The sequence below is a fragment of the Aristolochia californica genome, unplaced genomic scaffold (genome assembly GCF_029961685.1).
Source record: "Aristolochia californica isolate CCGP_79_NKW_82.1479 unplaced genomic scaffold, dmAriCali1.0.hap1 SCAF_5, whole genome shotgun sequence".
NCBI lineage: Eukaryota > Viridiplantae > Streptophyta > Magnoliopsida > Piperales > Aristolochiaceae > Aristolochia > Aristolochia californica.
In genome coordinates, this window is record NW_027182214.1 from 33,836,382 (window position 1) to 33,863,507 (window position 27,126).

At 35.4% G+C, this 27,126-nt stretch overlaps 1 protein-coding gene across 1 annotated transcript; it reads right to left on the reverse strand.

The window, feature by feature from the left end:
* Positions 1 to 6,333: 6,333 nt before the first annotated feature.
* On the reverse strand, positions 6,334 to 7,965 carry LOC137965289 (uncharacterized). Its single transcript, XM_068811614.1, has one exon. The coding sequence runs from the start codon at positions 7,963 to 7,965 to the stop codon at positions 6,334 to 6,336; it is 1,632 nt and encodes a 543-aa protein (XP_068667715.1).
* Positions 7,966 to 27,126: the final 19,161 nt, after the last annotated feature.

Sequence of the window (27,126 nt, forward strand, 5' to 3'; positions counted from 1 at the left end):
TGTTTCTAGCATGCATATCCATTTTTAAAACATGTGTAGAGAAAATCTCCTTCATGTAAAATATTAGTGTTGGACTAGTGGAGTTTCCCAGACTTGGATAACAAAACTTTTGTGTTCATTTGTGGTGTGTGAATAAATATTTTTTATTTAAATTAGTTATTGTTTTAAATTTTTTCCATTCATCAACTACAAAAATTTTATTTTGTTGTGATCTATTTGCCTTTTGTGCTTACCAGATAAAGGGAGAGCGAAAACTCAAAAATTTAATGAGATTTTGTTATTATCTTTAAAACCTTTGGATCCATAGGTCATTTGAATCTTTAACATGTTTCAAGCATGCATATCGATTTTTAAAACATGTGTAGAAAAAATCTACTTCATGTAAAATTCCTAGCTATTATGGTTGGACTAATGGAATTCCCCAAACTTGGATAACAAAACTTTTGTGTTCATTTTTGGTGTGTGAATAAATTTTCTTTATTTACATTTGTTATTGTTTTAAATTTTTTTCCATACATCAACTATAAAATTTTTATTTTGTTGTGAGGTTTTTGCCTTTTTTGTTTTCAGGAAGAAGGGAGAGCGAAAACTCAATGTTTTGATTTGAGAAAAAAATGTGGATCTAAAACTGAAAAGCATAATGAACAAATGTAGGGAGAGATAATTCTGAAGAGTGTCTGTAATTTTTAGGGATTGTAAGCTCTTTTTAGTTTTTATATCTCTGGTTTTGCAATCGTCGGGAAAAATAGGTGGCGAAGGATTTCTAACTGAGTGTTGAATTACAATCCATAAGTCATTTCATACAAAAATATAGCCCGTTAAGGATGATAAATCACTTTACAATCATCTATGATTTTTAGGTCAAATTTTTGAAAATGGGCAAAATAATGACTTGTTAGACATGGGTAAATATCCCACTGCACGTTCACTTGAGAATTTAATGAGTGTTTCTTATTCACTTTAAAAGCTTTGGATTCATAGGTCATTTGAATCTTTAACATGTTTCAAGCATGCATATCCATTTTTAAAACATGTGTAGAAAAATTCTCCTTCATGTAAAATTCCAAGATTTTAGGGTTGGACTAATGGAATTTCCCAAACTTGGATAACAAAACTTTTGTGTTCATTTGTGGTGTGTGAATAAATACTTTTTACTTACATTAGTTATTTTTTTAAATTTTTTCCACACATCAACTATAAAATTTTTATTTTGATGTGAACTATTTGCCTTTTCTGTTTACGTGATGAAGGGAGAGCGAAAACTCAAAGTTCTGATTGAAGAAAAAAGTGTTCATCTAAAATTGAAATGCACAATGCACAAATGTAGAGAGAGATAATTCCAATGATTATCTGTAATTTTTAGGGATCATAAGTACTTGTACGTTTTTATATTTAAGGTTTCGCAATCGTCGGGAAAAGGTGGAGGCGGGCGATTTTTAACTAAGTGTTGACTTCAAATCCATAAGTCATTTCTTAAAAAAATGTGGCCCGTTACGCATGACAAATCACTTTACAATCATGTATGATTGTTAGGTCAACTTGGGAAAATACCCCACCGCACGTTCACTTTAGAATTTAATGACTGTTTGTTATTCTCTTTAAAAGCTTTGGATCCATAGGTCATTTGAATCTTTAACATGTTCCTAGCATGCATATCCATTTTTAAAACATCTGTAGAAAAAATCTCCTTCATGTAAAATATTAGGGTTGGACTAGTGGAGTTTCCCAAACTTGGAAAACAAAACTTTGTGTTCATTTGTGGCGTGTGAATAAATTTTCTTTATTTACTTTTTTTATTGTTTTAAATTTTTTCCGTACATCAACTATAAAATTTTCATTTTGTTGTGATCTATTTGCCTTTTTTGTTTACATGATGAAGGGAGAGCAAAAAAGTCAAAGTTTTGATTGAAGAAAAATGTGTACATCTAAAACGGAAATGCATAATTGTCACGCGATTAGATTTGGGCTAGGTCCGTCTAGCCAAGCGGAATATCTACCCCGTGCGGCCTAGCTCTTCGGAAGAACTAGTCAGCCTCCTTGAGCCTCGGATCCTCCAACCAATACTTCACACAAGAAGTTGCAAGCCAAATGGGACAATGAAAACACCAAAGTATAGAAGAGAAAAGCCTACTTTGTATTGAGAATACAAGATTACAAAGGGTGGCCAAACACTCTTGAAGGCCAAGGCTAAAAACTCTCTCTATACACCAAAAGAGTAAAGAAGGCTAAGGATTTTTCGACCCCCTTTACAATGGGAGAGGCCTCTCTATTTATAGTCTCTCCCTAGGCCTTTTGAAATCTCTAAAAACGCTCAAAAATCCGTCAGATCCCAAAAATTCGGTTTCTGGCGTCAAGGGGCGCCCTGGTCAGGCTGGCGCCTGCCAGACCAGGGCCCCTGGCGACCTGGTTGCCAGGAAACCCCATTTCGCGCGGGGCGCCTGGCGCCTGGCGCCCAGGAAACCCCATTTCGCCCGGGGCGCCTGGCGCCTGGCGAAAACCCCATTTCGCCCGCGGGCGCCTGGCGCCTGGCGCCTCAGGAAACCCCATTTCGCGCGGGGCCTTGCGCCTCAGGAAACCCCATTTCGCGCGGGGTGCCTGGCGCCTGGCGGAAACCCCATTTCCCCCGCGGGCGCCTGCGCCTGGAGTCCTGCGCGCGCGGGCGCCTGGCGCCTGGCGCCTGTGCCTGGAGTCCTACCGCGTGCGCGCCTGCGCCTGGCGTCCTGAGGAAACCCCATTTCGCCCTGCCTGGAGTCCTGGTTGGGCGCCAGCAACCCCATTTCGCCCCGCCAGGATTCCTGGTTGCGCCCAACCCCATTTCGCCCCGCCAGAAGTGTCTGCTGGCGTGCTGCCTTGTGTCTGAGCTGGCTGTTGGGGTTGTTGTGCACCTTGTTGCTTGGCCATCCGTTTGGCAAGCTCAAGTGTGTCTTCTTTTGCTGAAGTTGATGCTGGGCCAGCCATATGTGTGCGCCCCTCTGGGCCGTGCCATTGCACTTGGCCTTGGCCATTGCTTCTATTGCTGTGCACTGGACTTGCACAGTCTTCCACCTTGGTGTTTGGCCACACCATGGCTTCATCCTCCGTCTCATACTCCCACCGCCATAAGGCAGACGCCCTCGTCTGCAACCCCTGGCAATAGACGGCTACCTCCTTTTCGAACTGCCATAACTCGGCAGCGTCTTGCCATGTTGCCTCGCTTTCCGGTTGACCTTGCCACTTGACCAAGTATTGCGTCCTCCGGGGCTTGCCCCTTTGGCGCTCCTCTCGGTTTGCAATAATATACTCTACCCTATTGTCGAAGGTAGTAGATATATCCATGGGAGCTCTTGGGTCAACTACTCTGTCCGGGTCCGGGTCTTCAAAATAGGGTTTAAGGTTCGATACATGAAAAACATTGTGGAACTTAAACCTTTTTGGTAGCTGCAATTTGTAGGCGAGGTTGCCCACACGTTCAATGATAGGAAAGGGTCCTTCATATTTCTTCAAAAGACTTTTGTTCCTGCTTCTAAGGTGACGAAATTGCTCAGGTCTGAGTTTGAGAAGGACCTGGTCACCGATATTGAAAGAAGACTCCCTCCTCTTCAAATCAGCATGTTTCTTCATCTTTTTGGCTGCTTTATGCAATAAGACCCATGCCAGCTCCGTTTTCTCTTTCCACCTCTTCGCCAGCTGATGAGCTGCTGGACTTTTCCGTGAAGTGTCTGGAAAGAGACCCGTGGGAGCCAAAGGCTGTCGTCCTATCGCCAACTCGAAAGGACTATGCCCGGTTGATTCCGATTTTTGCAAATTGTATGAAAACTGGGCCACGTCTAACAAGTCTGGCCAGTTTTTCTGATTTGCTGCAACAAAGTGGCGTAAGTATTGTTTTAACAAAGCATTTACCCGCTCAGTTTGCCCGTCACTTTGAGGATGAAAACTAGTGGAAAAATTTAGAGATGTTCCCATTAGTTTGAATAACTCGGTCCAGAATTTTCCTGTGAATCTGGGGTCACGATCACTGATGATCGTTGTGGGCAATCCCCAATGCTTCACCACATGTGCCATGAATGCTCTAGCTGGTTCGTCTGCTGTACAATCACTCGGCACTGCTACGAATGTTCCATACTTCATAAATCTGTCTACCACCACCATGATAGACGCCAGCCCATCTTTCTTACGTAATCCAGAGATGAAGTCCATCGAAATAGACTCCCACGGCCGCTTTGGAATAGGTAAGGGCTGTAGCAAACCCCTAGGCTTGCGTTGTTCGATCTTATCTTGTTGACAGATAAGACATGTGCGCAAAAATTCCTCCACATCATTCTCCATGTCTGGCCAATAATACTGGCCAGACAACAAGGCCAATGTCCTTCTTTGACCTAGATGTCCTGCCCACAACGTATCATGGCATTCCCTCAAGAGGTCACGCCTTAGGTTATCGAACTTAGGCACATAAAGTCGATAACCTTTGGTCAAGAGCAATCCGTCGTCAAGCCAGAATCTTCTCGTCTCTCCCAAGGCAGCAGCTTGTACAATGCTGTAAGCTTGGGTATCTTGGCGAATTCCAATGCGAATCTTGTCTAGCAACTCCGTACCAACTTGTGTAATTGCTGCTAAGGCTTGTAGTCGCAAAGTTCCATTTTCTGTTTTTGCGCCAAGATGGTCCTCCATGCGCGCGCGCTTGCCTTGCGCAAAGCGCCTATCTCCTGCGCCTACGCTTGCGCCGCGCGCCTCTTCGTGTATTGATGCTACCGCACCGCGCGTGGTGCGCGTGAAGCAAGTGCCGTCTGCTGCGGTATGCGGGGATTCAGCCGCATGCGTCTTCTCCTTTGCCGCATGCGTGTAAGGTGCTGGTCCTTCTTGCGCCATGTGCGCCAAGCTCTGGCTGGTCTCTTCCTCGTAAGAGATAGGTGTATCCACCTTCCTGCTCAGTGCGTCCGCAGCACCATTTGACTTCCCCGCCTTGTACATCATCTCAAAATCAAACTCGGCCAAGAAATCTTGCCACCGGGCCTGTTTTGGACTGAGCTTTTTCTGTGTAAGAAAGTAACTAGAAGCAACATTGTCAGTTTTTACAATAAATTTGGAGCCTAAGAGATAGTGCCTCCAAAGACGTAAACAATGCACTACCGCCGTCATTTCTCTTTCTTGTACAGTGTACCGTTGCTCAGTTTCATTGAGCTTCCTACTCTCATAAGCGACTGGGTGTCCTTCTTGTTCAAGCACACCCCCAATGGCATAATTTGAGGCATCGGTATGTACCTCAAATGGCTTGCTGAAATCAGCAAGGTGAAGCACCGGTTCAACCATCATGGTATCCTTCAGCCGTTGGAATGCTCCTTGGCATGAGTCCGTCCATTGCCATTTTTGGTCCTTCTTTAGGAGATCGGTCAAGGGGGCTGCTATAGCTGAGAAACCCTTGATAAACCTCCTATAATAGTTTGCCAAGCCAAGAAAACTTCTAAGCTCATGCACCTTGGTAGGGATTGACCAATCACGCACAGCCTCCACCTTCTTGCTGTCCATCCATATCCGTCCTTCCCCTATCCAATGTCCAAGAAAGGACACCTCTTGCAACCCAAAGGAACACTTCTCCTTCTTGACATATAGCTGATTGTGTCTCAATTTCTTGAACACTTTTCGAAGATGTTCTTTGTGCTCTTCCATACTCTTGCTATACACCACAATATCGTCCAAATACACAACGACAAATTTGTCTAAGTACTCGGAAAATACCTCATTCATGAGAGTGCAGAAAGTTGCTGGTGCGTTGGTTAGGCCAAAGGGTATAACCATGAACTCGTAAGCCCCATATCTCGTTACACAAGTAGTCTTCCCCTCGTCTCCTTCCGCAATTCGAACTTGGTAGTAACCACTTCTCAAATCCAGCTTGGAGAAAACTCTAGCCTCCTTCAATTGATCAAAGAGATCAGCAATAAGAGGAATAGGGTACTTGTTTTTTATGGTTACCTTATTGAGCGCCCTATAGTCGATGCATAGTCTCATACTTCCATCTTTCTTTGTCTGAAATAGTATAGGGGCCCCATAAGGTGCTTTGCTTGGCTTTATGAACCCAGAATCCAGCAGCTCGCTGAGTTGTCTCCGTAATTCATCCAACTCTTTGGGTGCCATACGATATGGTGCTTGTGCTGGCTTCCTTGCTCCGGGCTCAAGCTCTATGCGATGGTCTACCCCTCTTCTAGGTGGTAACCTCGCTGGAAGTTGCTCCGGCATGACATCTCCATACTCATGCAAAACGGTTTGTATCTCCTTAGGGGTAGGCAATGCCTCATTCTGCTCCATAGCACAAAGAGAAGCAATGTAAGTAGAACAGCCCTGCTTAAGACCTTTCTTAAGCTAGAGGGCTGATAGCATTAAATCCTTGTTTGTTACATCTTTGGTCTCCACTTCAGAAATTGTACAAGGACTTTGCTCGTCCATAATTCCCACTACCCCCACATGTGGCATAATAAATGCCTTACAAACCTTGAAGAACTCCATTCCCAAAATTACCTTGAAATCGTCCATGCTAACAATGGTAAAGTTCTGAAATCCAACCCACTTGCCTATCACCACCGGTACATTCCTGGCAACGCCTTGGACTTCACGAGCAGCAGAATTTACCGCCTTCATCTTGCTTCCATCTTTCTCTCCTCGTATTCTTAGGCGCCTAGCCTCCTCCTCCGAAAGGAAGTTGTGGGTAGCACCCGTGTCCACCATTGCCTTAACAGTGTGTCCAGCAAGTGTGAGAGAAATAAAAAGAAGTTCTCTTGAGGGTCTTATCGGAAGTGGAGCAGCCTTCTCCTTCTTGGAACGGACAGCCGCATTGAGAAGGATTAGAGAACCCATCCTAGGCTCAATTCCTCCATTTTCCATTTCTGTTTGAGCAGCGTTGAGGAGTCTCTTTTTAGGACAATCCCTCGCATAGTGCTCTCCCTCACAAATGAAACAATGTACCTTCTTCCTCTGTTTGTCCCCTCTCTTCTTTTCTTCCGGCCTAGCCTTGGTATCCTTTACCCATGGCTTCTTCTCCCCTTTCTCCTTCTTCTTAAAATTTGTTTTACCATTATTTTCCTTGGACACCTTGTTAACCGAATCATTTTTCCTCTCGTATTCGGTTAACTTTTCAGCCGTAGATAACGCTGAAACTAGTGTCTTTACCTCCCTCCTTCTCAATTCTTGCTCAGCCCATGGACGAAGGCCAGCAAGAAAGGAGAAGAGACGGTCCTCATCCGTCATGTTGGAGATACAAAGCATAAGAGAAGTGAAGGATTGTACATACTCTTTAATTGTACCTTTTTGCGTCAATGCACGTAGTTCCTTCCTTGCTTGGTACTCGACATCCTCCGGAAAGAACTGCCTCCGCAGCTCCCTCTCGAAATCCTCCCAAGTGTGGACGGGGTCCTCTCCCTCTTGCTCATCTCCCATGCGTCTTCTCCACCAAAGAATCGCATCATCGGATAGGAACATGGCAGCCGTACTAACCTTAGCTTGCTCATCGGTGAGCTTGCTTGCATGGAAGTATTGCTCCACTTGCCATAGAAAATTATCTATGACCTTCGCGTCTCTCCCTCCATTGAAAGACTTTGGTTCGGGCACCTTTATCTTCGCTTGTGTGTGAACAGCCCCTCCATTTGCTAAGGCTCGTTCGCACAAAGTGAGTCTTGCCCCAAGCTCTCCCGAGAGATATTTGACATCCTTCCCCAATCGTTCCATTTCCATCCTCATGACAGCCATGGCCGAATGGACGTCCTCTTCAAATCCTCTCAGCCAATTCGGAGTTGGCTGATGCTCCTCAATAGTCTTTTGAACGAATTCCTCCCAATTCGTACAACGGTTCTCAACACTGTCCAACCGATGTTCAAGAGTAGAAAAACGAAAGTTAACATCACTTACTTGATCTTTGCCTCTTGAAGCATCTTCTCCACTTGTGGAAGCCATTGATTGCACAGTCTTCCACCTTGGTGTTTGGCCACACCATGGCTTCATCCTCCGTCTCAATAATGCACAAATGTAGAGAGAGATAATCCCAAAGAGTTTCTTTAATTTTTAGGGATTGCAATCACTTTTTCGTTTTTATATCTCAGGTTTTGCAATCGTTGGCAAAAGGGGGAGGTAGGGGATTTTTAACTGTGTGTTGACTCCCAATCCAAAAGTCATTTCTTACAACAATATAGCCCGTTACGCATGATAAATCACTTTACAATCATCTATGATTATTTTGTCGGCTTTTTGCAAATGGGCAAAATAATGGCATGTTTGACTCGGGTAAATATCCCACCGCATGTTCACTTGAGAATTTAATGAGCGTTTGTTATTCTCTTTAAAAGCTTTGGATCCATAGGTAATTTGAATCTTTAACATGTTTCAAGTATGCATATCCATTTTTAAAACAAGTGTTGAAAAAATCTCTTTCATGTAAAATTCCAAGCAATTAGGGTTGGACTAATGGAATTTCCCAAACTTGGAGAACAAAACTTTTGTGTTGATTTGTGGTGTGTGAATAAATATTTTTTATTTACATTAGTTATTGTTTTAAATTTTTTCCACACATCAACTATAAAATTTTTATTTTGTGTTGATCTATTTGCCTTTTCTGTTTACGGGATGAAGGGAGAGCGAAAACTCAAAGTTTTGATTTAAGAAAAAAGTGTACATCTAAAATGGAAATGCACAATGCACAAATGTAGAGAGAGATAATTCCAAAGAGTGTTTGTAATTTTTAGGGATCGTAAGCTCTTTTTCGTTTTTATATTGAAGGTTTTGCAATGGTCGAGAAGAGGGGGAGGCGGGCGATTTTTAACTGAGTGTTGACTTCCAATCCATAAGTCATTTCTTACAAAAATATAGCCTGTTACGCATGACAAATCACTTTACAATCAGCTATGATTGTTAGGTCAACTTTTTGAAAATGGGCAAAATAATTGCTTGTTTGACTCGGGCAAATATCCCACCGCACGTTCACTAGAGAATTTAATGAGCGTTTGTTATTCTCTTTAAAAGCATTGGATCCATAGGTCCTTTCAATCTTTAACATGTTTCTAACATGCATATCCATTTTTAAAACATGCGTAGAAAAAATCTCCTTCATGTAAACTTCCAAGATATTAGTGTTGGACAAGTGGAGTTTCCCAATCTTGGATAATAAAACTTTTGTGTTCATTTGTGGTGTGTGAAAAAATTTCTGTATTAACTTTTTTTATTGTTTTAAATTTTTTCCGTACATCAACTATAATATTTTCATTTTGTTGTGATCTATTTGCCTTTTTAGTTTACGGGATGAAGGGAGAGCAAAAAACTCAAAGTTTTCATTTAAGAAAAAAGTGTACATCTAAAATGGAAAACCACAATGCACAAATGAAGAGAGAGATAATTCTGAACAGTGTTTGTAATTTTTAGGGATAGTAAGCTCTTTTTAGTTTTTATATCTCAGGTTTTGCAATCGTTGGGAAAAATGGGTGGCGGAGAATTTTTGACTGAGTATTCAAAGGCAATCCATAAGTCATTTCTTAAAAAAATATAGCCCGTTACGCATGATAAATCACTTTACAATCATCTATGATTGTTAGGTCAAATTTTTGAAAATGGTCAAAATAAAAAGTTATTAGACTCGGGTAAATATCCCACCGCACGTTCACTTTAGAATTTAATGAGCATTTGTTTTCTCTTTAAAAGCTTTGGATCCATAGGTCATTTGAATCTTTAACATATTTCAAGCATGCATATCTATTTTTAAAACATGTGTAGAAAAAATCTCCTTCATGTAAAATTCCAAGCTATTAGGGTTGGACTAATGGAATTTCCCCAACTTCAATAAAAAAAATTTTGTGTTCATTTGTGGTGTGTGAATAAATATTTTTTATTTATATTAGTTATTTTTTTAAATTTTTTCCACACATCAACTATAAAAATTTTATTTTGTTGTGATCTATTTGCCTTTTCTGTTTACAGAATGAAGGGAGAGCGAAAACTCAAAGTTCTTCTTTAGGAAAAAAGTGTACATCTAAAATGTAAATGTACAATGCACAAATGTAGAGAGAGATAATTCCAAAGAATGTCTGTAATTTTTAGTTATCGTTGGCACTTTTTCGTTTTATTATCTAAAGTTTTGCAATCATTGGGAAAGCCGGGAGGTGGGCGATTTTTAACTGAGTGTTGACCTCCAATCCATAAGTCATTTCTTACAAAAATATAGCCCGTTACGCATGACAAATCACTTTACAATCATCTATGATTGTTTGGTCAACTTTTTGAAAATGGGCAAAATAATGGCTTGTTTGGTTTGGGCAAATATCCCACCTCACGTTCACTTGAGAATTTAATGAGCGTTTGTTATTCTCTTTAAAAGCTTTGGATCCATAGGTCATTTGAATCTTTAACATGTTTCTAGCATGCATATCCATTTTTAAAACATGTGCAGAAAAAGTCTCCATCATGTAAAATTCCAAGATATTAGTGTTGGACTGGTGGAGTTTCCCAATCTGGGATAACAAAACTTTTGTGTTCACTTGTGGTGTGTGATAAAATTTTCTATATTTACTTTCTTTATTGTTTTAAATTTTTTCCGTACATCAACTATAAAATTTTCATTTTGTTGTGACCTATTTGCCTTTTTTGTTTACTGGATGAAGGGAGAGCGAAAAACTCGAAGTTTTGATTTAAGAAAAATGTGTACATCTAAAACGGAAATGCACAGTGCACAAATGTAGAGAGAGATAATTACAAAGAGTGCCTTTAATATTTAGGGATTGTAACACTTTTTCGATTTTATATCTCAGGTTTTGCAATCGTCGGGAAAAGGGGGAGGCGGGGGATTTTTAACTGAGTATTGACTCCCAATCCAAAAGTCATTTCTTAAAAAAATATAGCCCGTTACACATGATAAATCACTTTACAATCTTCTATGATTATTATGTCGGCTTTTTTTAAATGGGCAAAATAATGGCATGTTTGACTAGGGTAAATATCCCACCGCAAGTTCACTTGAGAATTTAATGAGCATTTGTTATTCTCTTTAAAAACTTCGCATCCATAGCTCATTTGCATCTTTTACATGTTTCAAACATGCATATCCATTTTTAAAACATGTGTAGTAGAAATCTCTTTCTTGTAAAATTCCAAGCTATTAGGGTTAAATTAGTGGAATTTCCCAAACTTGGATAAGAAAACTTTTGAGTTCATTTGTGTTGTGTGAATAAATTTTCTTTATTTACATTTTTTATTGTGTTAAATTTTTTTCTGTACATCAACCATAAAATTTTCATTATGTTGTGAGATATTTTTGTAGAGTGTCTATAATTTTAAGGGATTGTAAGCACCTTTTCGTTTTTATATCTAAAGTTTTGCAATTGTCAGGAAAAGGGGGTGACGGACGATTTTTAAATGAGTGTTGACTTCCAACCCATAAGTCATTTCTTACAAAAATATAGCCCGTTACGCATGACGATTGCAAAACCTTGGATAACAAAACTTTTGTGTTCATTTGTGGTGTATCAATAAATATTTTTTATTTAAATTAGTTAATGTTTAAAATTTTTTGCACACATCAACTATAAAATTTTTATTTTTTTGTGATCTATTCCCTTTTTTGTTTACGGGATGAAAGGAGAGCGAAAGCTCAAAGTTCTGATTTAAACAAAAGTGTACATCTAAATTGGAAATGCACAATGCACAAATGTAGAGAGAGATTATTCCAAAGAGTGTCGGTAATTTTTAGGGATCGGAAGAACTTTTTCATTTTTATATCTAAGGTTTTGCAATCGTCGTGAAAAGGGGGAGGCGGCCGATTTTTAACAGAGTGTTGACTTCGAATCCATAAGTCATTTCTAACAAAAATATAGCCCGTTACGTATGACAAATCACTTTACAATCATCTATGACTGTTAGGTCATCTTTTAGAAAATGGGCAAAATAAGGGCTTGTTTGACTTGGGAAAATATCCCATCGCACCTTCACTTGAGAATTTAATAAGCGTTTGTTATTCTCTTTAAAAGCTTTGGATCCATAGGTCATTTGAATCTTTAACATGTTTCTAGCTTGCATATCCATTTTTAAAGCATGTGTAGAAAAAATCTCCTTCAAGTAAAATTCCAAGATATTAGTGTTGGACTAGTGGAGTTTCCCAAACTAGGATAACAAAAAAATTTTGTTCATTTGTGGTGTGTGAATAAATTTTCTTTATTTACTTTTTCTTTTGTTTGAAATTTTTTCCGTACATCAACTATAAAATTTTCATTTTGTTGTGATCTATATGCCTTTTTTGTTTACGGGATGAAGGGAGAGCGAAAACTAGAAGTTTTGATTTAAGAAAAATGTGTACATCTAAAACGGAAATGCACAATGCACAAATGTAGAGAGAGATAATTCCAAAGTGTGTCTGTAATTTTTAGGGATTGTAAGCACTTTTTCGTTTTTATATCTAAGGTTTTGCCATCGTCGGGAAAAGGGGGAGGCGGGCGATTTTTAAATGAGTGTTGACTTCCAATCCATACGTCATTTCTTAAAAAATTATAGCCCGTTACGCATGGTGAATCACTTTACAATCATCTATGATTGTTAGGTCAAATTTTTGAAAATGGGCAAAATAATTACTTGTCTGACTCGGGCAAATATCCCACCGCACGTTAACTTGGGAATTTAATGAGCGTTTGTTATTATCTTTAAAACCTTTGGATCCATAGGTCATTTGAATCTTTAACATGTTACAAGCATGCATAGTGATTTTTAAAACATGTGTAGAAAAAATCTCCTTCATGTAAAATTCATGGCTATTAGGGTTGGACTAAAGGAATAAATATTTTTTATTTACATTAGTTATTGTTTTAAATTTTTTCCACACATCAACTATGAAATTTTTATTTTGTTGTGATCTATTTGCCTTTTCTATTTACGTGATGAAGGGAGAGCGAAAACTCAAAGTTCTGATTTAAGAAAAAAGTGTACATCTAAAATGGAAATACACAATGCACAAATGTAGAGAGAGATAATTCCAAAGAGTATCTGTAATTTTTAGGGATCGTAAGAACTTTTTTGTTTTTATATCTAAGGTTTTGCAATTGTCAGGAAAAGGGGGAGGCGGGCGATTTTTAACAGAGTGTTGACTTCCAATCCATAAGTCATTTCTTACAAAAATATAGCTCGTTACGCATGACAAATCACTTTACAATCATTTATGATTGTTAGGTCAACTTTTTGAAAATGGGCAAAATAATGGCTTGTTTGACTCGGGCAAATATCCCACCGCACGTTCACTTGAGAAGTTAATGAGCGTTTGTTATTTTCTTTAAAGCCTTTGGATCCATAGGTCATTTGAATCTTTAACATGTTTCAAGCATGCGTATCGATTTTTAAAACATGTGTAGAAAAAATCTATTTCATGTAAAATTCCTAGCTATTAGGGTTGGACCAATGGAATTCCCCAAACTTGGATAACAAAACTTTTTTGTTCATTTGTAGTGTGTGAATAAATTTTCTTTATTTACATTTGTTATTGCTTTAAATTTTTTCCATACATCAACTATAAAATTTTTATTTTGTTGTGAGATTTTTGCCTTTTTTGTTTTCATGATGAAGGGACAGCGAAAACTCAGAGTTTTGATTTGAGAAAAAAGTGTAGATCTAAAACTGAAAAGCATAATGAACAAATGTAGGGAGAGATAATTCTGAAGAGTGTCTGTAATTTTTAGGGATTGTAAGCTCTTTTTAGTTTTTATATCTCTGGTTTTGCAATCATCGGGAAAATGGGAGGCGGAGGATTTCTAACTGAGTGTTGAATTGCAATCCATAAATCATTTCTTACAAAAATATAGCCCGTTACGTATGATAAATCACTTTACAATCATCTATGATTGTTAGGTCAAATTTTTTAAAAGGGCAAAAGAATGACTTGTTAGACTTGGGTAAATATCCCATCACACGTTCAATTGAGAATTTAATGAACGTTTGTTATTCTCTTAAAAAGATTTGGATCCATAGCTCATTTGAATCTTTAACATGTTTCAAGCATGCATATTCATTTTTAAAACATGTGTGGAAAAAATCTCCTTCATGAAAAATTCCTAGCTATTAGGGTTGGACTAATGGAATTCCCCAAACTTGGATAACAAAATTTTTGCGTTAATTTGTGGTGTGTGAATAAATTTTCTTTCTTTACATTTGTTATTGTTTTAAATTTTTTCCATACATCAACTATAAAATTTTTATTTTGTTGTGAGCTTTTTGCCTTTTTTGTTTTCATGATGAAGGGAGAGCGAAAACTCAAAGTTTTGATTTGAGAAAAAAGTGTAGATCTAAAACTGAAAAGCATAATGAACAAATGTAGGGAGAGATAATTCTGAAGAGTGTCTGTAATTTTTAGGGATTATCAGCTCTTTTTTGTTTTTATATCTCTGGTTTTGCAATCGTTGGGAAAAATAGGTGGCGGAAGATTTCTAACTGAGTATTGAATTGCAATCCATAAGTCATGTCATACAAAAATATAGTCCGTTACGCATGATAAATCACTTTACAATCATCTATGTTTGTTAGGTCAAATTTTTTTAAATGGGCAAAATAATGTCTTGTTAGACACGGGTAAATATCCCACCGCACGTTCACTTGAGAATTTAATGAGTGTTTGTTATTCTCTTTAAAAGCTTTGGATCCATAGGTCATTTGAATCTTTAACATGTTTCAAGCATGCATATCCATTTTTAAAACATGTGTAAAAAAAATCTACTTCATGTAAAATTCCTAGCTATTATGGTTGGACTAATGGAATTCCCCAAACTTGGATAACAAAAATTTTGTGTTCATTTGTGGTGTGTGAATAAATTTTCATTATTTACATTTGTTTTTGTTTTAAATTTTCTCCATACATCAACTATAAAATTTTTATTTTGTTGTGAACTTTTTGCCTTTTTTTTTTCAGGATGAAGGGAGAGCGAAAACTCAAAGTTTTGATTTGAGAAAAAAAGTATAGATCTAAAACTGAAAAGCATAATGAACAAATGTAGGGAGAGATAATTCTGAAGAGTGTCTATAATTTTTAGGGATTGTAAGCTCTTTTTAGTTTTTATATCTCTGGTTTTGCAATCCATAAGTCATTTCTTACAAAAATATTGCCCGTTACGCATGATAAATCACTTTACAATCATCTATGATTGTTATGTCAAAATTTTTAAAATGGGCAAAATAATGACTTGTTTGACTTGGGTAAATATCCCACCGCACGTTCACTTGAGAATTTAGTGAGCGTTTGTTATTCTCTTAAAAAGATTAGGATCCAAAAAGATTTGAATTCCATTAGGGTTGGACTAATGGAATTTCCAAAACTTGGATAACAAAACTTTTGTGTTCATTTGTGGTGTGTGAATAAATATATTTTATTTACATTAGTTATTGTTTTAAATTTTTTCCACACATCAACTCTAAAATTTTTATTTTGTTGTGATCTATTTTCCTTTTCTGTTTACGTGATGAAGGGTGAGCGAAAACTCAAAGTTCTGATTGAAGAAACAAGTGTACATCGAAAATTGAAATGCACAATGCACAAATGTAGAGAGAGATAATTCCAAAGATAGTCTGTAATTTTTAGGGATCGTAAGCACTTGTTCATTTTTATATCTAAGGTTTCACAGTCGTCGGGAAAAGGGGGAGGCGGGCGATTTTTAACTAAGTGTTGACTTCAAATCTATAAGTCATTTCTTAAAAAATGTGGCATGTTACGCATGACAAATCACTTTATAATCATCTATGATTGTTAGGTCTACTTTTTGTAAGTGGGCAAAATAATGGCATGTTTGACTTGCGCAAATACCCCACCGCACATTCACTTGAGAATTTAATGAGTGTTTGTTATTCTCTTTAAAAGATTTGGATCCATAGGTCATTCGAATCTTTAACATGTTTCTAGCATGCGGATCCATTTTTAAAACATGTGTAGAAAAAATCTCCTTCATGTAAAATATTAGTGTTGGACTAGTGGAGTTTCCCAAACTTGGATAACAAAACTTTTGTGTTCATTTGTGGTGTGTGAATAAATTTTCTTTCGTTAATTTTTTTATTGTTTTAAATTTTTTCCGTACATCAACTATAAAATTTTGATTTTGTTGTGATCTATTTGCCTTTTTTGTTTACATGATGAAGGGAGAGCGAAAAAGTCAAAGTTTTGATTTAAGAAAAATGTGTACATCTAAAACGGAAATGCACAATGCACAAATGTAGAGAGAGATAAATCCCAAGAGTTTCTGTAATTTTTAGGGATTGCAAGCACTTTTTTGTTTTTATATCTCAGGTTTTGCAATCGTTGGGAAAAGGGGGAGGCAGGGGATTTTAATTGAGTGTTGACTCCCAATCCAAAAGTAATTTCTTACAAAAATATAGCCCGTTACGCATGATAAATCGCTTTACAATCATCTATGATTATTATGTCGGCTTTTTACAAATGGGCAAAATAATGGCATGTTTGACTCGGGTAAATATCCCACCGCAAGTTCACTTGAGAATTTAATGAGCGTTTGTTATTCTCTTTAAAAGCTTTGCATCCATAGCTCATTAGTATCTTTAACATGTTTTAAACAAGCATATCCATTTTGAAAACATGTGTAGAAGAAATCTCTTTCTTGTAAAATTCCAAGCTATTAGGGTTAAACTAGTGGAATTTCCCAAACTTGGGTAACAAAACTTTTGTGTTCATTTGTGTTGTTGTGAAAAAAAATTTCTTTATTTACATTTGTTATTGTTTTAAATTTTTTCTGTACATCAATTATAAAAATTTTATTCGTTGTGAGCTTTTTGCCTTTTTTATTTTTGGGATGAAGGGAGAGCGAAAACTCAAAGTTTTGATTTAAGAAAGAAGTGTACATCTGAAATGGAAAAGCACAATGCAAAAATGTAGACAGAGAGAGTTCCGAAGATTGTCTGTAATTTTTAGGGATTGTAAGCTCTTTTTAGTTTTTATATCTCAGGTTTCACAATCGTCGGGAAAAATGGGTGGCGAAGGATTTTTAACTGAGTGTTGAATTGCAATCCATAAGTCATTTCTTACAAAAATATAGCCCGTTATGCATGATAAATCACTTTTGAATAAACTTTGATTGTTAGGTCAAATTTTTGAAAATGGGCAAAATAATTACTTGTTAGACACGGGTAAATATCCCACCGCACTTTCACTTGAGAATTTAATGAGCGTTTGTTATTATCTTTAAAACCTTTGGATCCATAGGTCATTTGAATCTTTAACATGTTTCAAGCATGCATATCGATTTTTAAAACATGTGTAGAAAAAATCTACTTCAGGTAAAATTCCTAGCTATTAGGGTTGGACTAATGGAATTCCCAAAGCATGGATAGCAAAACTTTTGTGTTCATTTGTGGTGTGTGAATAAATTTTCTTTATTTACACTTGTTATTGTTTTAAATTTTTTCCATACATCAACTATAAAATTTTTATTTTGTTGTGAGCTTTTTGCCTTTTTTGTTTTCAGGATGAAGAGAGAGCGAAAACTCAAAGTTTTGATTTGAGAAAAAAGTGTAGATCTAAAACTGAAAAGCATAATGAACAAATGTAGGGAGAGATAATTCTGAAGAGTGTCTGTAATTTTTAGGGATTGTAAGCTCTTTTTAGTTTTTATATCTCTGGTTTTGCAATCATCGGGAAAAATGGGAGGCGGAGGATTTCTAACTGAGTGTTGAATTGCAATCCATAAGTCATTTCTTACAAAAAAATATAGCCCATTACGCATGATAAATCACTTTACAATCATCAATGATTGTTAGGTGAATTTTTTTAAAAAGGGCAAGATAATGACTTGTTAGACTCGGGTAAATATCCCACCACACGTTCACTTGAGAATTTAATGAGCGTTTGTTATTCTCTTAAAAATATTTGGATCCATAGGTCATTTGAATCTTTAAAATGTTTCAAGCATGCATATCCATTTTTAAAACACGTGTATAAAAAATCTCCTACACGAAAAATTCCTAGCTATTAGGGTTGGACTAATGGAATTCCCAAACTTTGGATAACAAAACTTTTGTGTTCATTTGTGGAGTGTGAATAAATTTTATTTATTTACATTTGTTATTGTTTTAAAATTTTTCTTTTTTTTTGAGCTTTTTGCCTTTTTTGTTTTCATGATGAAGGGAGAGCGAAAACACAAAGTTTTGATTTGAGAAAAAAGTGTAGATCTAAAACTGAAAAGCATAATGAACAAATGTAGGGGGAGATAATTTTGAAGAGTGTCTGTAATTTTTAGGGATTGTAAGCTCTTTTAGTTTTTATATCTCTGGTTTTGCAATCGTCGGGAAAAATGGGAGGCGAAGGATTTCTAACTGAGTGTTGAATTGCAATCCATAAGTCATTTCTTACAGAAATATAGCCTGTTTCGTATGATAAATCACTTTACAATCATCTATGATTCTTAGGTCAAATTTTTGAAAGTGGGCAAAATAATGACTTGTTAGACTCGGGTAAATATCCCACCGCACGTTCAGTTGGGAATTTAATGAGCGTTTGTTATTCTCTGTAAAAGCTTTGGATCCATAGGTCATTTGAATCTTTAACATGTTTCCTGCAAGCATAACCATTTTTAAAACACGTGTAGAAAAAATGTACTTCATGTAAAATTCCAAGCTATTAGGGTTGGACTAATGGAATTTCCCAATCTTGGATAACAAAACTTTTGTGTTCATTTGTGGTGTGTAAATAAATATTTTTTATTTACATTAGTTATTGTTTTAAATTTTTTCCACACATCAACTATAAAATTTTTATTTTGTTGCGATCTATTTGCCTTTTCTGTTTACGGGATAAAGGGAGAGCGAAAACTCAAAGTTCTGATTTAAGAAAAAAGTGTACATCTAAAATGGAAATGCACAATGCACGAATGTAGAGAGAGATAATTCCAAAGAGTGTCTGTAATTTTTAGGGATCGGAAGAACTTTTTCATTTTTATATCTAAGGTTTTGCAATCATCGTGAAAAGGTGGAGTCGGGCGATTTTTAACTGAGTGTTGACTTCGAATCCATAAGTCATTTCTAACAAAAATATAGCCCGTTACGCATGACAATTCACTTTACAATCATCTATGATTGTTAGGTCATCTTTTATAAAATGGGCAAAATAAGGGCTTGTTTGACTCGGGCAAATATCCCATCGCACTTTCACTTGAGAATTTAATGAGCGTTTGTTATTCTCTTTAAAAGCTTTGGATCCATAGGTCATTTGAATCTTTAACAAGTTTTTAGCTTGCATATCCATTTTTAAAACATGTGTAGAAAAAATCTCCTTCATGTAAAATTCCAAGATATTAGTATTGGACTAGTGGAGTTTCCCCCAAACTTGGATAACAAAACTTTTGTGTTCATTTGTGGTGTGTGAATAAATTTTCTTTATTTACTTTTTTTATTGTTTTAAATTTTTTCCGTACATCAACAATAAAATTTTGATTTTGTTGTGATCTATTTGCCTTTTTTGTTTACGGGATTAAGGGAGAGTGAAAAACTTGAAGTTTTGGTTTAAGAAAAATGTGTACATCTAAAACGGAATTGCACAATGCACAAATGTAGAGAGAGATAATTCCAAAGTGTGTCTGTAATTTTTAAGGATTGTAAGCACTTTTTTCGTTTTTATATCTAATGTTTTGCAATCGTCGGGAAAAGGGGGAGGCGGGCTATTTTTAACTGAGTGTTGACTTCCAATCCATACGTCATTTCTTAAAAAATTATAGCTCGTTACGCAAGATGAATCACTTTACAATCATCTATGATTGTTAGGTCAAATTTTTGAAAATGGGCAAAATAATTACTTGTTTGACTTGGGTAAATATCCCATCGCACGTGAACTTGTGAATTTAATGAGCGTTTGTTATTGTCTTTAAAACCTTTGGATCCATAGGTCATTTGAATCTTTAACATGTTTCAAGCATGCATATAGATTTTTAAAACATGTGTAGAAAAAATCTCCCTCATGTAAAATTCATGGCTATTAGGGTTGGACTAATGGAATTTCCCAAACTTGGATGACAAAACTTCTATGTTCATTTGTTGTGTGTGAATAAATATTTTTTATTTACATTTGTTATTGTTTTAAATTTTTTCCACACATCAACTATAAAATTTTTATTTTGTTGTGATCTATTTGCCTTTTCTGTTTATGGGATGAAGGGAGAGCGAAAACTCAAAGTTCTGATTTAAGAAAAAAGTGTACATCTAAAATGGAAATGCACAATGCACAAATATAGAGAGATAATTCCAAAGAGTGTCTTTAATTTTTAGGGATCGTAAGAAATTTTTGGTTTTTATATCTAAGGTTTTTCAATCGTTGGGAAAAGGGGGAGGCGGGCAATTTTTAACAGAGTGTTGACTTCCAATCCCTAAGTCATTTCTTACTAAAATATAGCCCGTTATGCACGACAAATCACTTTACAATCATCTATGATTGTTAGGTCAACTTTTTTAAAATGGGCAAAATAATGGCTTGTTTGACTCGGGCTAATGTCCCATTGCACGTTCACTTGAGAATTTAATGAGCGTTTGTTACTCTCTTTAAAAGCTTTGGATCCATAGGTCATTTGAATCTTTAACATGTTTCTAGCATGCATATCCATTTTTAAAACATGTGTAGAAAAAATCTCCTTCATATAAAATTCCAAGATATTATTGTTGGACTAGTGGAGTGTCCCAAACTTGGATAACAAAACATTTGTGTTCATTTGTGGTATGTGAATAAATTTTCTTTATTTACTTTTTTTATTGTTTTAAATTTTTTCCGTACATCAACTATAAAATTTTCATTTTGTTGTGATTTATATGTCTTTTTTGTTTACGGGATGAAGGGAGAGCGAAAACTAGAAGTTTTGATTTAAGAAAAATGTGTACATCTAAAATGGAAATGCACAATGCACAAATGTAGAGAGAGATAATTCCAAAGAGTGTCTTTAATTTTTAGGGATTGTAAGCACTTTTTCGTTTTTACATCTCCGGTTTTGTAATCGACAGGAAAAGGGGGAGGCGGGGGATTTTTAACTGAGTGTTGACTCCCAATCCAAAAGTCATTTCTTACAAAAATATAGCCCGTTACGCATGATAAATCACTTTAAAATCATGTATAATTATTATGTCAGCTTTTTGCAAATGGGCAAAATATTGGCATGTTTGACTTGGGTAAATATCCCATCGCAAGTTCACTTGATTGTTAGCTCAAATTTTTGAAAATGGGCAAAATAATTACTTGTTAGACATGTGTAAATATCCCACCGCACGTTCACTTGAGAATTGAATGAGCGTTTGTTATTATCTTTAAAACCTTTGGATCCATAGGTCATTTGAATCTTTAACATGTTTTAAGCATGCATATCGATTCTGAAAACATGTGTAGAAAAAATCTACTTCATGTAAAATTCCTAGCTATTAGGGTTGGACTAATGGAATTCCCCAAACTTGGATAACAAAACTTTTGTGTTCATTTGTGGTGTGTGAATAAATTTTCTTTATTTACATTTGTTATTGTTTTAAATTTTTTCCATACATCAACTATAAAGTTTTTATTTTGTTGTGAGCTTTTTGCCTTTTTTGTTTTCAGGATGAAGGGAGAGCGAAAACTCAAAGTTTTGATTTGATAAAAAAGTGTAGATCTAATATTATAAAGCATAATGAACAAATGTCGGGAGAGATAATTTTGAAGAGTGTCTGTAATTTTTAGGGATTGTAAGCACTTTTTAGTTTTTATATCTCTGGTCTTGCAATCGTCGGGAAAAATGGGAGGCGGAGTATTTCTAACTGAGTGTTGAATTGCAATCCATAAGTCATTTCTTACATAAATATAGCCCGTTACGCATGATAAATCACTTTACAATCATCTGTAATTGTTAGGTCAAATTTTTTAAAAAGGGAAAAATAATGAAATATTTGGATCTATAGGTCATTTGAATCTTTAACATGTTTCAAGCATGCATATCCATTTTTAAAACAAGTGTAGAAAAAATCTCCTTCATGAAAAATTCCTAGCTATTAGGGTTGGACCAATGGAATTCCCCAAACTTGGATAACAAAACTTTTGTGTTCATTTGTGGTGTGTGAATAAATTTTTTTTCTTTACATTTGTTATTGTTTTAAATTTTTTTCATACATCAACTATAAAATTTTTATTTTGTTGTGAGCTTTTTGCCTTTTTTGTTTTCAGGATGAAGGGAGAGCGAAAACACAAAGTTTTGATTTGAGAAAAAAGTGTAGATCTAAAACTGAAAAGCATAATGAACAAATGTAGGGAGAGATAATTCTAAAGAGTGTCTGTAATTTTTAGGGATTGTAAGCTCTTTTTAGTTTTTATATCTCAGGTTTTGCAATCATCGGGAAAAATAGGTGGCGGAGGATTTCTAACTGAGTGTTGAATTGCAATCCATAAGTCATTTCAGTCAAAAATATAGCCCGTTAGGCATGATAAATCACTTTACAATCATCTATGATTGTTAGGTCAATTTTTTTAAAATGGGCCAAATAATGACTTGTTAGACTCGGGTAAATATCCCACCGCACGTTCACTTGAGAATTTAATGAGCGTTATTTATTCTCTTTAAAAGCTTTGGATCCATAGGTCATTTGAATCTTTAACATGTTTCAAGCATGCATATCCATTTTTAAAACATGTGTAGAAAAAATCTCCTTCATGTAAAATTCCAAGCTTTTAGGGTTGGACTAATGGAATTTCCCAAACTTGGATAACAAAAATTTTGTGTTCATTTGTGGTGTGTGAATAAATATTTTTTATTTACATTAGATATTGTTTTAAATTTTTTTCACACATCACCTATAAAATTTTTATTTTGTTGTGATCTATTTGCCTTTTTATTTTATGGCATGAAGGGAGAGCGAAAAACTCGAAGTTTTGATTTAAGAAAAATGTGTACATCTAAAACGGAAATGGTCAATGTAAAAATTTGGAGAGAGATAATTCCAAAGTGTGTCTATAATTTTTAGGGATTGTAAGCACTTTTTCATTTTTATATCTCAGGTTTTGCAATCGTTGGGAAAAGGCGGAGGCGGGGGATTTTTAACTGAGTGTTGACTCCCAATCTAAAAGTCATTTCTTACAAAAATATAGCCCATTACACATGATGAATCACTTTACAATCATCTACGATTATTATGTCGCCTTTTTGCAAATGGGCAAAATAATGGCATGTTTGACTCGGGTAAATATCTCACCACAAGTTCACTTGAGAATTTAATGAGCGTTTGTTATTCTCTTTAAAATTTTTGAATCCATCGCTCGTTTGCATCTTTAACATGTTTCAAACATGCATTTCCATTTTTAAAACATGTGTAGATGAAATCTCTTTCTTGTTAAATTCCAAGTTATTAGGGTTAAACTTGTGGAATTTCCCAAACTTGGATAACAAAACTTTTGTGTTCATTTGTGTTGGTGTGAAAAAAATTCTTTATTTACATTTGTTGTTGTTTTAAATTTTTTCTATACATCCACTATAAAATTTTTATTTGTTGTGAGCTTTTTGTCTTTTTTGTTTTCAGGATGAAGGGAGAGCGAAAACTCAAAGTTTTGATATAAGAAAAAAGTGTACATCTAAAATGGAAAAGAACAATGCACAATTGTAGAGAGAGAATTCCGAAGAGTGTCTGTAATTTTTAGGGATTGTAAGCTCTTTTCAGTTTTTATATCTCAGGTTTCACAATCGTTGGGAAAAATGGGTGGCGAAGGATTTTTAATTGAGTGTTGAATTGCAATCCATAAGTCATTTCTAACAAAAATATAACCAGTTACGCAAGATAAATCACTTTAGAATCAACTCTAATTGTTAAGTCAAATTTTTGAAAATGGGCAAAATAATTACTTGTTACACTCGGGTAAATATCCCACCGCACGTTCACTTGAGAATTTAATGACCGTTTGTTATTCTCTTTAAAAGCTTTGGCTCCATAGGTCATTTGAATCTTTAACATCTTTCAAGCATGCATATCCATTTTTAAAACATGTGTAGAAAAAATCTCCTTCATGTAAAATTCCTAGCTTTTAGGGTTGGACTAATGGAATTTCCCAAACTTGGATAACAAAACTTTTGTGTTCATTTGTGGTGTGTGAATAAATATTTTTTATTTACATTAGTTATTTTTTTAAATTTTTTCCACACATCAACTATTAAATTTTTATTTTGTTGTGATCTATTTGCCTTTTCTGTTTACGTGATGAAGGGAGAGCGAAAACTCAAACTTCTGATTGAAGAAAAAAGTATATATCTAAAATTGAAATGCACAATGCACAAATGTAGAGAGAGATAATTCAAAAGATTGTCTGTAATTTTGAGGGATTGTAAGCACTTGTTCGTTTTTATATCTAAGGTTTTGTAATCGTCGGGAAAAGGGGGAGGTGGACGATTTTTAACTAAGTGTTGACTTCTTCAAATCCATAAGTCATTTCTTAAAAAAATGTGGCCCGTTACGCATGACAAATCACTTTACAATCATCTTTGATTGTTAGGTCAAGTTTTTAAAAGTGGGCAAAATAATGGATTGTTTGACTTGGGCAAATACCCCACCGCACGTTCACTTGAGAATTTAATGAGCGTTTGTTATTCTCTTTACAAGCTTTGGATCCATAGGTCATTTGAATCTTTAACATGTTTCTAGCATGCATATCCATTTTTAAAACATGTGTAGAAAATATCTCCTTCATGTAAAATATTAGTGTTGGACTAGTGGAGTTTCCCAAACTTGGATAACAAAACTTTTGTGTTCATTTGTGGTGTGTGAATAAATTTTCTTTATTTACTTTTAAATTTTTTCCGTACATCAACTATAAAATTTTCATTTGGTTGTGATCTATTTTTCTTTTTTGTTTACAAGATGAAGGGACAGCGAAAAACTCAAAGTTTTGATTTAAGAAAAATGTGTACATCTAAAATGGAAATGCACAATGCACAAATGTAGAGAGAGATAATTCCAAAGAGTGTCTGTAATTTTTACGGATTGCAAGCACTTTTTTTCGTTTTTATATCTCAGGTTTTGCAATCGTTGGGAAAAGGGGGAGGCAGGGGATTTTTAACTGAGTGTTGACTCCCAATCCAACAGTCATTTCTTACAAAAATATAGCTCGTTACGCATGATAAATCACTTTACAATCATCTATGATTATTATGTCGGCTTTTTGCAAATGGGCAAAATAACGGCATGTTTGACTCGGGTAAATATCCCACGGCAAGTTCTCTTGAGAATTTAATGAGCGTTTGTTATTCTCTTTAAAAGCTTTGCATCCATAGCTCATTTGAATCTTTAACATGTGTCAAGCATGCATATCCATTTTCAAAACATGTGTAGAAAAAATCTCTTTCATGTAAAATTCCAAGCTATTAGGGTTGGACTAATGGAATTTCCCAAACTTGGATAACAAAACTTTTGTGTTCCTTTGGGGTGTGTGAATAAATATTTTTTATTTACATTAGTTATTGTTTTAAATTTTTTCCACACATCAACTATAAAATTTTTATTTTGTTGTGATCTATTTGCCTTTTCTGTTTACGGGATGAAGGGAAAGCGAAAACTCAAAGTTCTGATTTAAGAAAAAAGTATACATCTAAAATCGAAATGCACAATGCACAAATGTGGAGAGCGATAATTCCGAAGAGTGTCTCTAATTTTTTGGGATTGTAAGCACTTTTTCGTTTTTATATCTTAGGTTTTGCAATCGTCGAAAAAAGGGGGAGGTGGGGCATTTTTAACTGAGTGTTGACTCCCAATCCAAAAGTCATTTCTTACAAAAATATAGCCCGTTATGCATGCTAAATCACTTTACAATCATCTATGATTATTAGGTATAATTTTTGAAAATGGGTAAAATAATGACTTGTTAGACTCGGGTAAATATCCCACCGCACGTTCACTTAGGAATTTAATGGGAGTTTGTTATTCTCTTTAATAGCTTTGGATACATAGGTCTTTTGAATCTATAACATGTTTCTAGCATGCATATCCATTTTTAAAACATGTGTACAAAAAATCTCCTTCATGTAAAATTTTGAAGATATTAGTGTTGGACTAGTGGAGTTTCCCAAATTTGGATAACAAAACTTTTGTGTACATTTGTGGTGTGTGAATAAATTTTCTATATTTACTTTTTTATTGTCTTAAATTTTTTCTGTACATCAAAAATAAAATTTTCATTTTGTTGTGATCTATTTGCCTTTTTATTTTACTGGATGAAGGGAGAGCGAAAAACTCGAAGTTTTGATTTAAGAAAAATGTGTACATCTAAAACGGAAATGGTCAATGCACAAATGTAGAGAGAGATAATTCCAAAGTGTGTCTGTAATTTTTAGGGATTGTAAGCACTTTTTCATTTTTATATCTCAGGTTTTGCAATCGACGGGAAAAGGGGGAGGCGGGGGATTTTTAACTGAGTGTTGACGTCCAATCTAAAAGTCATTTATTACAAAAATATAGCCCGTTACGCATGATGAATCACTTTACAATCATCTACGATTATTATGTCGGCTTTTTGAAAATGGGCAAAATAATGGCATGTTTGACTCGGGTAAATATCCCACCGCAAGTTCACTTGAGAATTTAATGAGCGTTTGTTATTCTCTTTTAAAAGCTTTTAATCCATAACTCATTTGCATCTTTCACATGTTTCAAACATGCATATCCATTTTTAAAACATGTGTAGATGAAATATGTTTCTTGTTAAATTCCAAGCTATTAGGGCTGGACTAATGGAATTTCCCAAACTTGGATAACAAAACTTTTGTGTTCATTTGTGGTGTGTGAATAAACTTTTTTTTATTTACATTAGTTATTGTTTTAAATTTTTTCCACACATCAACTATTAAATTTTTATTTTGTTGTGATCTATTTGCCTTTTCTGTTTACATGATGAAGGGAGAGCGAAAACTCAAAGTTCTGATTGAAGAAAAAAGTGTACATCTAAAATTGAAATGCACAATGCACAAATGTAGAGAGAGATAATTCCAAAGATTATTTGTAATTTTTAGGGAACGTAAGCACTTGTTCATTTTTATATCTGAGGTTTTGCAATCGTCGGGAAAAGGGGGAGGCGGGCGATTTTTAACAAAGTGTTCACTTCAAATCCATAAGTCATTTCTTACAAAAATATAGCCCGTTACGCATGAAAAATCACTTTACAATCATTTATGATTGTTA